Below are 14,601 nucleotides of genomic sequence, written 5' to 3'. Positions count from 1 at the left end.
ATAAATATATAGTTTGATTTTATTATTTATAAAATTTAACTATAAATGTAAATATAAAATAATCACATTATTTTATATTAAATTGTTCCATTGAAATCTGACACACTTTGGCTCTATGCAATGCAAGTCCACATTCTTCCTCCAAAGGCTGTTAAAGTAGTGAACCCCACAAAGTTTGACATTATATTCCATATTTCATATTTCTTATTTCTAAATTCATTCCCACTACTTTGCATTTATTTATGAAGATCTTGGGAACTAATTAAAACCATCAATTTCCATGCAACTATGTCACTTTAAGCTGCAATATTAACATACATACACTTAATTATTAGGACTATATGGTTATTGTTAAGCTCTCTCTAGCTATAATCCTCTGAGTTCTGACCTCTCTCACCACAAATTGTATCTCAATTCTCTCCTAGAGGTTCCAGCAGGAGAAGAAGAAATGGGTATTGAGAAAAAGCTCAATGGCTATTTTCTCTTTGAAGCAAGTCTTGTTCTCATCTTGTTTACTACCCTTGTTAGTTCATCACAAGAGCAAAACAATAAGGAACTCATAGCCACTCATGTTTTAAGCACCAAAGACAACCGTATTGAGGTATTATCACATTAATTCGTCTTGATTAATTCTTCTTCTTCTGCAGCATTGTCACTTCAGTATTCCCCTGCTTCCTAAAGTTCAGTGAAGTATAACATTTTTTTTTCCTAGTATATATTATCTCATCACTAATAAGAGTCGAGCAAAAGTTAGTTTTTTAAACTCAAAACGCTTTACTTTTAAGAAATATTTGGTAACAAAAAAATATTAGTAAAAAAAATACAGAATTTATTTTATTTAACATTTATTAAATATTGTAACAATTAATAAATACTAAATAAAACAAATTTTTATCGATTTTTTTGTTTCTCTAACATTATCGTTATTTTTTTAATGAATCTACTCAAAACATGGGTAATTTTGTAAGCCAATTAATTTTTCATGAATAACTTTTTTAAAGGTTTGAATCTTTGTTCTTTTATAAATAATTTTGTGAGCAATAAAATTTGTTCTAGATAATTTTGGTACTTTAATTTTCTCATATTTCTTCTTTTGGGTATGATTATTGATTGGTTGAGGAACAAAACAAAGTAAAAAATCTTCATAAATTAGCCTTTTATGTTTAATTTACGCATTTTTAAATTCTTGTGTGAGAATTTTCGGACCAAACAAACACGGTGAGCATTGTTGCTTGTGAAGCTAACTTGTATTGTGGTTTTTTCATATACGAAGATGAATCCAAGACTTGTATTCGAAATCACAGTTCATGGTTTTCTGCTATGGGCCTCAATGGGGTTCTTGATGCCTTTTGGTATTCTAGCAATCAGACAAGGAAACAGAGAGCAGAATCCAAAAAGGCTTAGGATTATTTTCTATCTTCATGTAATTTTGGAGGCAAGTATATCTTACCCCCTCTATTACAGGATAATTCTTCGCAAATCCTTTTGAAAGAATCTCTAAAGTAAAAAAATTATAAAATAATAAAATAAGAGGTTTTTTTTTTTTTTTTCAAATGGCATAGTTTCCCTATACTTAATTAAGAGGTTGCAAGTTCGAGTCTCCTATCTTTGATAAAAAAAAAGAGGTTATTCACTATTAAATTTATAATTTTTATCACCGTAAATTTTATTATATTGATTTAAAAGTATTTAGTCTTTTATTCTTTTATTTTACTAATTTTTTTATTCTACAAAAGGTTAATCCAATTCTTTTAATAATTATGCTAAGAAATCAGTTACCGAATTAGCTAGATGCTAGTATAAAATATATATAAAAAATAAATTAAATAATATATATTTATAATTTATATATAAATACATAATAATTAATTTAGTGACTGATTTTTTGTGTACACGTAATATTTTCGTTCTTCTAATTATTATACTTTTAGAATAATGCTATTGTTGGCAAGCATTTATGGTTTTGATTGAGAATTAATTTAATAGGTCAATTAAAGTTATTCTTAGAAAATACTTATTAACCCATAAAAAAACAAACAAACAAATATGGAAGATTAATCTTTTTATTTATTTTAGATTTATGTCAATACTAACCAATTTTTTTCACTAAAAATATTTACTCTTAATATTTTCCACTTAATATTTTTTTCCACAAATATTTCAAATTCATATAAGCATTATCATTAACAAAAACAAAATTTACCCACATTTTTCTGTATTTTACTACGGACTTATTTAATTAAGTTCTTTCAGGGATAACATTTGAATTTTCACATATTAAATTTAATGAGTAAAATCTAAAAAGATTTAATTAACTTGTGTCCTAAAAGTACATTTTAAAAAGATAATAATAAAATTTTTTTAATATTTTTGATATATTCAATACATTAAAAATATAAAAAAATTAATTTTTATAAAATATTTTTTATGGTATGCTTAAGAGCATAAATTAGCAAAACCTAAACTAAAAAACTTATTTTAAAAAGCTTGGTAGTTAGTAATAAGATCAAGTGATTAAGTACTATTGCCTCCTAGATTCTTGACAAAGACAATAATGGATACGTTGAGAACAAGAAAGTGAAAGTCATTATATATTAAATAGACTTTCAAATAAATAAAGTCTGTGAAAAGAACCCACAAATTATGCTGTTGGCTGTGGTACTATTACTAACCAGCAAAGTCATAGTTATCAGTGAAAGTAAAAAATGAAAGTAAGTATAAGGAAAAAAAAAAACACAAAACAAAAATAGTAAATAGTTATATATATAAGGCTCACTATACAGGAACTTTTACCCTTATTTTTCATTGAAAATAGTAATAAAAGTAAAATTGATCAATAAGATGTAAGTATTTTGATCTTTTAGTCAGGATCTTAATTAGATTCAAATAAAAAATTATGATATTTTAATATATGAAAAAAGAAATTTTAGGGGAAAAAGAACACCAACAAAAGAAAATTTTCATTACATTAGTTATCCATGCCTTTTAAATATATAATATGTTAATAAATAATATATTTATACTTTGTGTTTTATTTTCCAACAGATGCTTGCTATACTTGTTGCCACGGCAGGGGCAATAATGTCCATAAAAAATTTTAATAACCTCTTCAACAATAATCATCAAAGATTAGGGGTTGCATTATATGCTGTCATCTGGCTTCAACTTGTACTTGGTATCTTTCGACCACAAAGGTAAAAATAATTGCATTGCCTCTTAGTAATAATTAAAAAAATGTTTTATCTACTTAATTTTTTTTTTCTTGGTTAGGCCATTCACACTTGCACCCTAGAAATCCAAGCATGGATTGTTTTGCACTTTCCCATTGATATCCCATTATACGTTTAAGTAATTTAATAAAATAATGTATTTTTAACCATAAGGAATGTTAATTCATCATTCAAGATTTGAACCATTGAATTAATTTCTGTCAAAAAAATTTTTTGAATTAATTTAGTACATGATATCACGAGTTCAATCTGATACTTCTAAGTTGCTGCCTACAATTATATGCATTCTGATATATTTTATATACTCCTTCAAGTTGGATAATAAATATATTTCATATCATTCTAGTCTTACTTAAATCATAATTCTTTTTAAAGAAACCTAGATACTAGTTTGTTACTTTTTGAAAAATTATAAACTAATTTCAGTTTATTAAGGAGAATTTTATTTATTTATTTTCAGGGGATCGAAAAGAAGAAGAGTGTGGTTCTTGGCACACTGGATAGTGGGAACTTCAGTGTCACTACTTGGTGTGTTGGCTGTATATACTGGCTTAGGAGCCTATAGAGAGAAAACATCCAAAAATACAAAAATTTGGAATATATTCTTCACAATTCAGATAACTTTGATTGTGTTTCTCTACCTGTTTCAAGAAAAGTGGGTCTATATACAAAACCAAGGAGTGATTTTGGGCAATGAAGTAGTGAATCTTAGGTCTCAAGAGCCCCCTTATCATCAAGGTCAAAAAGACAAGGTGTTGAAGCCTGAATCTTGTTGACATGAAGAATGAACCAGAAATACCATTAATTTATTGAGGAGGACTTTTGCATAGGATTAGGATACAATTTATTTGAAAACATGTATAATGGAATATGTGAATTTATAATTTGTTTTTTTATTTCTTGGAGGATGAGGGGACAATTGGGGAGAGGAGGTTGGGATTTGAAGATATATGAGATATTTTGGTTTAATATTTGTTCTTTGGAAAATAAAAAAGTGTAATTTCATGGAGATCATGAAGTTAATTTACAAGATGCACATGATAATTTGGGGTAAAATATTAAATTGGTCTTCTACGTTTGGGGTGAATTCTATTTTAGTTTCCAACATTTAAAGTGTTCTATTTACATTCAAAATAGTTTTGATTAGTCTCAATCAAGTCCTGCCATTGAGTCATAGTAAAATTGGTAACGGCGTGTCCGACGTGGGCGTTTGAAGGGATAGAGGTTAATAGACGTGTAAGTGTTCCCGCGTTGAGACAGAACGCATACTCTAACACTGACTCTTCTTCTTCTTCTTGTGAAGCACGAAATAAAAAAAGACCCACAAACCCTACCAATCATCATTCAAGGGTTGCAATTCGAATGTAGAGAGGTGACATTGTTGTTCACTAATATTCAAGTTCCACCCTAGCAATTAGTTTGAAACCCTTCATCTCATGAAGAAGATCGTGTCAAGTATTCATTTATCAAGTCTCCTCTACCCATTTGGTTTTCATCTTAATGCATGATGATATGTGATGATGCTATGTGTGTGATTGTATTTTTTTATAGCTCAATATTTGTTTCTTGTTTTGTTTTGAAAGTTTTTATTTTGCCTCAATGATTGAATTTATGCTTTTCTGTTGTTGTTGATCAATGTGAGAATTTTATTGAGTATGTTATGTTTATCTGATAGGTTGTTGAGATAATGAGTTATTTTAGTGTTAAGATACACAATGGAGAAAAGTTTGGGCTTGATGGTGAACCTTTACACTATGTTGGGGGTGAGACTTTCATAATGGACTACTGTGATGAAGATATGCGGAGTAGGTTTTTGTTGGCCAAGGATGCAATGGAGATGATCAAAATTAGACTGAGGGACACATAGTGGAGCTTTTTGTTGTTCACAAAGATGGTACTACTGCTAGAAAAACCTGTACCATTGAGAAAGTTTAAGAGATAGATGGTGGTGAGGTTGGTACATCCATTGTGAAAATTATTGGGTCTGGTCCAATTGTGGTGCATAAGGTCCAATCATCTGAACAGGCCAAGGTGGGTAAGAAGCCTAAAGTTGTGAGGGAAGCCCAAAGTTCTGGAGAGACTTTAAAGAGTTTAGAGACATGTTCTATGTTGGAAGAGAATTATATATCTGCAGAGAGGTCAAATTCTTCAGGTGATGATGAATCTTAGGATGTTGACTATCAGCCAAAGAGTGATGATGCCAGTGATGATGCAGATAGTGATGAACAATGGAGTGAATTCAGCTCTGAAGATAGTGCAATGGAAGTAACTTTTGATGATAGTGATGATGATTAGAATGGTGATGGTGTTTATTTGATGTTGATATCGCAACTATGAAGGATTCTCAAAAGATGAAAGAGAGTGTTGCAACTGAGAGAGTGGAAGGAGAATTCAGTGCCAGTTTTACCAAGGAAAAGGGAAAAGTAGTGGCTACTAGATTAGGGGATGAAGATGATGGATATGACAGTGAGGAATTATGGGATGTCCCTGTAAGTGATAATAAAGGGGATCTCTCGTTGAGGAAGTACCATTTGCACAAACATTTGAAGAATATGAAGCAGTATAAATGGGAGGTTGGCATAATGTATGTGAATAGAAATGCTTTTAAGGAATGTGTAACTAGCTATGTTGTGCACAGTGGTAGGAGATTATGGTTTTCAAAGTGTGATAGCGTAGATGTAAGGCGGTATGCCAAGAAAGATACAAGTGATTTACATACTGCCATAAGATAAAGAGGGAGGATACATGACAGTTGACCAGCTGTAATAAAAAATACACATGTAGCAAGGCCACCAAATTGAAATCATGAGTTCTCAATGGCTTATCAAGGCATTTATGAAGAAGATTTGTGAGAACCCAAAGATCAAGTTGAGAACTTTGATGAAGAAAGCTCATAGCAAGTGGAATGTTGACCTCACAAAGTCCAAAGCTGCCAGAGTGAAGCAGTTAGCATTGGATGAGATTAATGGTACTTATAGAGAGTAATATAGGAGGATACATCACTATGCTACCGAGTTACTGAGGTCGATCTAGGTACCATTGTTCGTATACAAGTTCAGAGACCTCTTGAGTTTCAATTAGATACACCAATCTTTGGTAAGGACACGAGACTAACCTTTGAGAGGATCTATATCTGCTTGGATGCTTGCAAAAGGAGCTTCATGGTGTCTAGACGCATGATTAGCCTTGATGGATGCTTCATCAAGACTCCATATAGAGTGCTTCTGTAGAAAGTTTCAGCTAACAGGTTATCCTTGTGAGCATGCCATGAGTTGCATTAGAAAAAATATGTTTAGATGTTAAGAACTATGTGAACAATTACTATAAAAAGAGACCTATGTGGACTGCTATCAACATGTAATCTACCCTGTTACTGGACTAAATCTGTGGGAATAGACTCAGAATGATGATGTGCTGCCACTAGTCTTTAGGAAACCAATAGGGCGCCCTAAATTAAGCAGGAACAAGGATGATGATGAGCCACGGAACACTGGACCACTGTCGAAATTATCTAGGGAAAGACAACAATAAAAATGCTCCTATTGTTTTATACTTGGTCACAACAAAAGAACTTGCCCTATAAAACGTAATGTGGAGGCCTCGGCAAAAAAGGTAAAAATTGCATGGACATCATCTAATGTAAGGATTGGAGCTAACTGTATGGATTGAAACTAATTTAGACTATGTATTGGATTAATATCAATTTGTTGATATTTCTGTTTTTTGTTATTGGTTGTAGCATAATGCAGCTCAACCATCCAAGAAGAATGCTGACACATTTAGGACTAGAAACCCATCAAAATAGCAGCAAAGGCAACAACAAAAGCAGCAACAAAAACTCAGCCAAAGAAGAAGAACAATGCACAAGATGTAGGGACCTAACAGTCACAGACCTCCTCCAAGAGAGCTAAATGCACCAGCAGCAACATTCAATCTCAGTCATCCACAATAACAATTAATAGCCCATCAAGAAGGACCTTGAAGTACATGGCCAAAACACCACCTAAGGCCTGGAAAGCATTGGGATGAATTTATAATACTATGATTAATGTATATTTTGTAATAAAAGTGGCAATGACCAAGGACTTTTGGACCTGTAATACTTTAAAGAAGCTACTTTAAAGACTTCTATTTTGATGGTTATCTTTTGTGTTGTTATTTTTCTAGTTATGTCAAGCTACTTTAAGATTTCTTTTGATATTGTAATGCTTTAAAGAAACTATTTTAATACTTCTCCAGTATCAATGGTTAAAAGTTATTTTCAAGAATATAATTATGTGAATTGCTTCTTTAAGCCTTTTACTTATTAGTTGTCAAACTAATTTAAAATGTTACAATGCCCAAAAATGTATGTCAATTTTCAGAAACTCATATTTTTCATTTCACTCAATAGTTGACAATGTTTACAGCACATACCTTTACACATTCATATCAAAATAGGGACAAATTTAGCAAAATGGATAAACATAACTATTATCACCCTAAACCACAACTCTAAATCTTGCAGCAATTCAAATGTATGTCAAATTCATATGTCTTGCATAACTAATCAATCATATAGGAACAACCCAGCCGTTATCTATCCAAGAATTCCAACAGCAAGTGCCAATGCAAATTTTCTTTTAGCTTTCTGCAGGTTTTCCTGCAATACACTTGCTTTCTTCCCCAGTCTTTGAATTTGTGGATCTTGCCCTTCAACCTCTGTCCAAGCAAAATACTCACATTCTTCTCCGATCTGTGCTCAGAAAACCAAAAAGAGGACACCAAACAGTTAAAAAGCTCCATACATTAGCAATTAACGATGAATTGAAAGAAGAGACTGCAAAGAGGACACTTACCTGATAGTTGACGCATCCCCAGAATCTTCTTCCAGGGTTCTTGTAATACCCTAATATACAGATCCTTATGCTCGAGTCATAAATCAACGATATTATAGTGGTACGACTCAAGGTGGAATAATAGTAAGTATATATGTGTGTGTGTGTGTGTGTGTGTGTGTGTGTGTGTGTGTGTGTGTGTGTGTGTGTGTGTTTAAATGAAAGAATTAGTAAACGAGAAATCTGAAAATGAATAAATTAAAATCGTGAACGAATAACACTCTCGTATACAAATCACAGACAAAAGGTAAAACACGTTCGGAAAGCGATAAGAAATTAAGACATTAAGAAAGAATAAGAAAGGACGATATAATCATAAGTAAACTAGCTTAGTCGCAACCTGCAAAGTTTAGGCCGACTAAGGTACAGAATTCAAATAAGTTTGATAACAATATTTCCTATCTCTCTCAAAAATACATCCTCGCCTCTATAGGCAAGTTGCAAAATAATTATTTACATACATCATATTGAAGGTTTTTCAAAATAAACAGGAGAGATTCTAAAAGTCCAAAACAGAATCAAATGAACTTTGCCGCCTTCCAGACGAATTCAGCTCACTGCTGAGCACCAGGACCTGCATCTGAAAACTAGAGAATATATATATACGGAATGAGCACCCCCGATCCATGGGTTTCCAGTACGGTAAAAGTGCCAAATAAATACAATGCACTATAATAAAAACTCACTAAGCATCCTAAACTTCCTTTATTCATTTATTCATTTATTCATCTTAAGTTCTCACTAATCCATGAATTAGGCAACTTGACGCCGGGACGTCGCTTGGGCCACCAATCTTGGCGAGGTTAACAACCACACTATGATGAAAATAGCTGAAAACCCACCTTGGTTGGCTAAGCCAAGGATGAACCTCTTACTCTCAAAGAGCCTAGAGAAAAATAAGCACATAGCTTATTTAATATATAACTCAATCAACTCAACTTCATAAATAAAAGGGGTACATACGCATATTTATACTAGTAGGGGAGGGAGAACCTTCATGACTCGGATGATGTGGGACTAACTCATAATACAATATAATAATATATGCTAAACTAGACTACTTTAATTAATGACACAAACATAAAGATACATGCTCCTACATCATTCTCCCTGGGTTGGAAAGGGCTCCTGCATTATCCTCCCTGAGTTGAAAAAGGCTCTTCTTATATTGGCGAAAGATTCCATTGGTGAGTGCATTTAGTCTTGAAAGATGTGAAAAGGCATAGCTCAGCTTGATTCTTTTGACCATCTATATGTTGTAACGGAGTTAATATAATCTTATTGCCATCTTTGAAAAAGGAGTATGTATTTTTGAAACCATCATGAATAGCTCGACGATCATATTGCCAAGGACGTCCTAACAGTAAGTGACATGCGTCCATCGGAATGATGTCACACCACACTTTATCTTTGTATTTACTTCCCATAGAAAATTGGACTAAACATCGCTTTGTGACTTTAACTTCATTTTCCTTTTTTAACCAATGCAACTTGTAAGGACGAGGATGTAACTTGGTTGGAAGCTTCAGTTTGTATACCATATAATTTGAGACAACATTTTCACAACTTTCGCTATCTATGATGACCATGCAAACCTTCTCTTCAATTGTGCATCTTGTGCGAAAGATATTGTGGCGTCACCAACTCTCGTCTTCTATTACCCTTGCAGTATTCAAGCTTCGACAAACTACTAAAACTTTTCCACAATCGGCTGGAACTTCTTCAATAGCATAGTCAACCTCACCTTTGTCCTCTTGTTCCTGAATTGGTTCTTCATTAACCTCTTCCTCGAGAAGAGTGATAACCCTTCTGTTTGGACAATCAGCAGCAATATGCCCAAAACCTTGACATTTGAAGCATTTCTTACCTGATGATCCACGCTCCTTGTTGCTTTTAAAAGATCATGTCTTCATTTCTTGTTGAACATCAAGGATGACTTCTTTGTCCTTCAGCGACCGAGTGTTATTCCTTTGTGTTCTTTGTTTTTCAATCTTTAGTGACAGCCTAATGACATCATCCAAGGTCCAATATGGTTGCATCTGAACGACATCAGAAATTTCTGTGTTCAGTCCTCCAAGATAACGAGCAATTATTTGTCTTCAGGCTCTTGAATGTCACACTTCATAAGCAACTCTTCGAAGTCCATTGTATATTCTTCTACAGATAATGACTTTTGTCTCAAATTATGAAATTTGATGAAGGTGTCTTGCCTATAATGTTTAGGAAGGAACTTGTGCTTGAGCTCACGACGCATTTTATCCCATGTCTTGATCTTTCTTCTTCTTTCTCTTTCTCGCTGATGCTTGAGATTCTCCCACCAAACTAATGCATGCTTCTTCAACTTGATTGCTACAAGCTTCACGCGCTTGTCGTCTGGAATGTCTTTTAACTCAAACACTCTTTCTACTATGCAAAGCCAATCGATGAAATCATCTGGTTGGAGTCTCCCTTCAAACTCAGGAATATCAATTTTGATTCCCAAGTCTTTAGCTTTGTGAGTCATGTTGTGTCATGCTCTTCGTGTAGACAAATCTTCAGACGAAGAAGAATATGAAATGGATTTGAATTATCGTCTTCACTAGAAGAACTGCCATTACTCTGCTTGCCATGATTATTTTGAGCTGCTTCATATTTTGCAATTTGCTCTTGCAACTCCTTTACTTGACGACGTAACTCCTCCATTTCAATCTCTTGAGTAGTTCTACGCTTTGGAGCCATCTTTTACTACTATGCAATGAGGTTGATGCTTGGATGTTGATGTTATGATGATGATGATGCACAATGATGATGGGAATGCACCAATGCTGATTATGGGAATAAATGATAATCACCAACAGAAAAGGCACCAAGAGAAGAGAAAAGAACGATATTACTCGGAACTTCGCAACAAACAATCCATACTAACGACGACTCGTACCAACAGTGAGAGAACCGCACTAAAGACCGTACCCACGAACCAAATAAAATTTTACTGGAGCAAGTCGAGGACCGACCTTACTCTGATACCAAATTGATGCCGGGACGTCGCTTGGGCCACCAATCTTGGTGAGGTTAACAACCCCACTATGGTGAAAGTAGCCAAAAACCCACCTTGGTTGGCTAAGTCAATGATGCACCTCTTACTTTCAAAGAGCCTAGAGGAAAATAAGCACACAGCTTATTTAATATATAACTCAATCAACTCAACTTCATAAATAAAAGGGGTACATACGCATATTTATACTAGTAGGGGTGGGGGAACTTTCATGACTCGGACGATGTTGGACTAACTCATAACACAATATAATAATATATGCTAAACTAGACTACTTTAATTAACGATACAAACATAAAGATACATGCTCCTGCATCACAATTATTCTAGGGGATTCTAATTCTAACCCAATTTCCTTCATACTTTCACTACCTTCCAACCGAATAATCCAAGAACCGAACCATCCCTCAAGAAATTCAACCTTTATACAAGCACAAACAATACAGACAAGTAATGCACAAGTAAGGCAAGTAGGACAATTAGCAAATATTCAGGAAACATGTACAATTAGGCAATCCAAAGCAATTAAGCAAACCCAAACAATTCAAACAAATGCATCTGATGTATGTCTATCCTACTGGCTGATGAGTCTCATCTGTCGGTTATCGAGCCAACCCGACATGTCCTATAGCTAACACAGACATAGTCTCTCTGTTGCACATTAATACCATTAGAGGGGATCTGTACCCTGTCACCGTTAGAGGGTATCCGTGCCCTATCACCATTAGAGGGTATCCGTGCCCTGTCACCATTAGAGTGTATCCGTGCCCTGTCACCCTTACAACCAGAGAGAAAAATGCAAGCATACTCACATTCAACATTTTCTATCATGATTCATTTATCACATTCATTCAGTAATCATATATGCATCTCCGGGATATTCGCCACATTTTCACGCTTCATCAATTAATCATAATCATTTGATCATCAATCCATCTTTAATTCGATTGAAATTTACTATTATCATTATCATAATTACATTAGTTCGGTCAACACTTCACATGCTCGAATTCACCACTACACAATTATAATTTATTACTCCGTAACTTGCTTCGCTCCCAAGTCACTCCCCTTTCGTAGTTCGGCCCCCCTTCACTATCATTACAACTTAATCCTAGGGTCTTACAGAATAAAAATAGATGTTTAGAGGTTCAAAAGCATGTTTAAAATACTAAAATCCCATTTGCTGAAAAACAGGGACCCGCGTACGCAGACCATATCATGCGTACGCGGGATTACATTTTCCTTTACCTTGCGTACGCATCCCCTGTCTGCGTACGCGAGTGTAGTGGACAGTGGCAAACGTTCGCGTACGCAGCCGTGTCCCCGCGTACGTGGGTGCCCTTTTTAGACCATGATGCGTAGTGGAGCCTACCCGTGTACACGTTACACCAAACAGAAATGCACATCTAGGTATACAGGGCCACGCGTACGCGGGTAATGCAGAAAACCCAAAAGATGTTTAAGTGTCAGAATTTTCATTTTTACACACCGAACTTCCGACGCGCATAACTTCTTCGTTCCAAAATATTTTTCATCCGTTCTTCAAACGGTGTAAACTTCACAGACCAAATTTTCATATGAAAGAAATTTGAAAGAGTTTGGGGGTTCGAAAGCCAAGTTATGACTCATCTAAGTTTGGCTAAAAAATAGATTTTCACAAAACATAACTCATTACCCACATCAATACAACTAAACCCTGCACCAAAACATACCAAACACAGCCATCACAGCCCACATTCTACCATAACCAACCTTACCTCAATGTAAATCACTCCACTAATCAATAAAACCTCATGTTCTAACATTTATATATTACTATCATTCATTAATTCATCATCTCATCAAATCACCAATCATCAACCATCACTTACCGTTAGGGGTGTTCAAAACCGATCTAAACCGAACAAAACCGATCAACCAAACCAAACAAACCGAAAATCAAACAAACCAAAAATTGAAAAAACAGAAAAAAATGATATTTTTCTATTTTTTCTGCGGTTTGGTTCGATTTTCGGTTTTAATAGTGAAAAACCCTAACCGAACAAAACCGAACCGGCTACTTGAAAAAACCCTAAAAATCAAACCCCCCAACCCCAACTCCCCAAGTAGCCGCCACTCCCACACTCAGCAACCCTAGTCCCCACTCCCCAACTCTCTCCACTCTTTGTCTCCCCTTGAGTCCTCAACCACTCCACAACGCCAAAAACTCCTCCTCCCACCCTCCATAGAGCCGTCGTCCTCTCAGCCACTGACATCGCCAAACGGCACCCTCTCGGCGACCCTTCCTCGTCAGTCGTCACGCTTCCCCCTTCTTAGTTCTCAGCGCAGTCTTTTCTCTTTCGACCTTCCTCATCGTGCTTCCCTCTCCTCGGTGGGGCTCTGTCTCTCCCTCCCTTCCTCATCGTCCTCCACGCCCCGCAGCCGCCGTCTCCTCCACGCACCAGGAGCTGCGTCATCCTCCACAAACAGCATTCTTCGTTTCTTCCAGAACTGAGAGGAGTCACCAACATTTGATTCCATTCAATTCACCCTTCATAAACCCTAATTTTCAACCAGGTAACGTTCTACCTAGTTTTCTTTCTTTTTCCCTTTCATCATTCTCTTCTAATATCAAATCCTAGGGTTTATCACACATAGAATTTGACGATTTGATTCATGTTGCGTTGAAGAAATAATGTAATTTGGCTTTCAATATTTTTTTCTGATAAAATAATTGTTCAATTGGTTGTTTATTATATATCGATGCTAATTATGCGTGGGATTATGCCATGTTTAATAACTGTATTTTGTGTAGATTGTATAACAAAAAATTTCATAGCTTTGATGGCTATGCACTTATGCCTGTAATTTTGGTAATTTGACCTGAAGCATTAGTTCAAATAATTCAGTTAATCGTTCATTGTACTTTCTTTCTATTGTATTAATCTTATGAAATGTAACTTGGGGTTACTTTTGAAGCAAAAAACTTCCAGGAAGTTGTGTAATTTGTGAATCTGTGAATTGTATAATTATGTTTTTTTTATTCTGGTTCTAGCTATGTTTGTCTTTGTTTGTTTCTCTCTTGGATTGTGAATTTGTGATGCTATGACATCCTGGTTTTAGCTATGTTTGTCTCCCAGTAGCGCCGAACCTAACCCTCCCAACCCCTCTCAGCAGCGCCGAACTCAGCCCCTCCCAGCAGCGCCGAACCCTCTCCCTCCCAGCACCATCAAAGGTCAGAGTCCACCGAGTCAAATAAGGAGCCTCCAAGTCAGGTATTTGTTGAATATATTTGTTGCTGATTGTTGTTCATTGTTGAATATATTTGCTGAATGTATTTGTTTGAATTTATGCTTATGATTTTTTAATTATTTGTTCAGTATATTTGTTCAATGTATTTGTTATTGATTTTTGGAAGTCTGATTCATTGATGCAGGGATTATGGCACGGGATAGATTTATTGGCTTCAATTGAGGAT

The 14,601-nt window shown here is 34.9% G+C and overlaps 1 protein-coding gene across 1 annotated transcript; it reads left to right on the top strand.

Annotated features, from left to right (window-relative positions):
- The first annotated feature begins 245 nt into the window (after positions 1-245).
- LOC107624172 (cytochrome b561 domain-containing protein At2g30890) lies at positions 246-4,280 on the top strand. Its single transcript, XM_016326647.3, has 4 exons — positions 246-601; positions 1,274-1,435; positions 3,046-3,194; positions 3,691-4,280. Exons 1-4 carry the CDS (start codon positions 449-451, stop codon positions 4,004-4,006), a joined length of 780 nt encoding a protein of 259 aa, XP_016182133.1. The 5' UTR covers positions 246-448; the 3' UTR covers positions 4,007-4,280.
- Positions 4,281-14,601: the final 10,321 nt, after the last annotated feature.

This window comes from Arachis ipaensis, chromosome B10, assembly GCF_059453495.1.
Source record: "Arachis ipaensis isolate K30076 ecotype BB chromosome B10, ASM5945349v1, whole genome shotgun sequence".
Lineage (NCBI taxonomy): Eukaryota > Viridiplantae > Streptophyta > Magnoliopsida > Fabales > Fabaceae > Arachis > Arachis ipaensis.
The sequence above is the reverse complement of the archived record's forward strand: the minus strand, read 5'-3'. Positions and strand labels throughout refer to the sequence as shown.

Bases quoted from the DNA above. Each gene is read 5' to 3' on its own strand.
- LOC107624172 (XM_016326647.3), top strand. From the start codon at position 449: ATGGGTATTGAGAAAAAGCTCAATGGCTATTTTCTCTTTGAAGCAAGT. The intron at 602-1,273 runs GTATTATCACAT...TCATATACGAAG, and splicing joins CCAAAGACAACCGTATTGAG to ATGAATCCAAGACTTGTATT. The intron at 3,195-3,690 runs GTAAAAATAATT...ATTTATTTTCAG, and splicing joins GGTATCTTTCGACCACAAAG to GGGATCGAAAAGAAGAAGAG.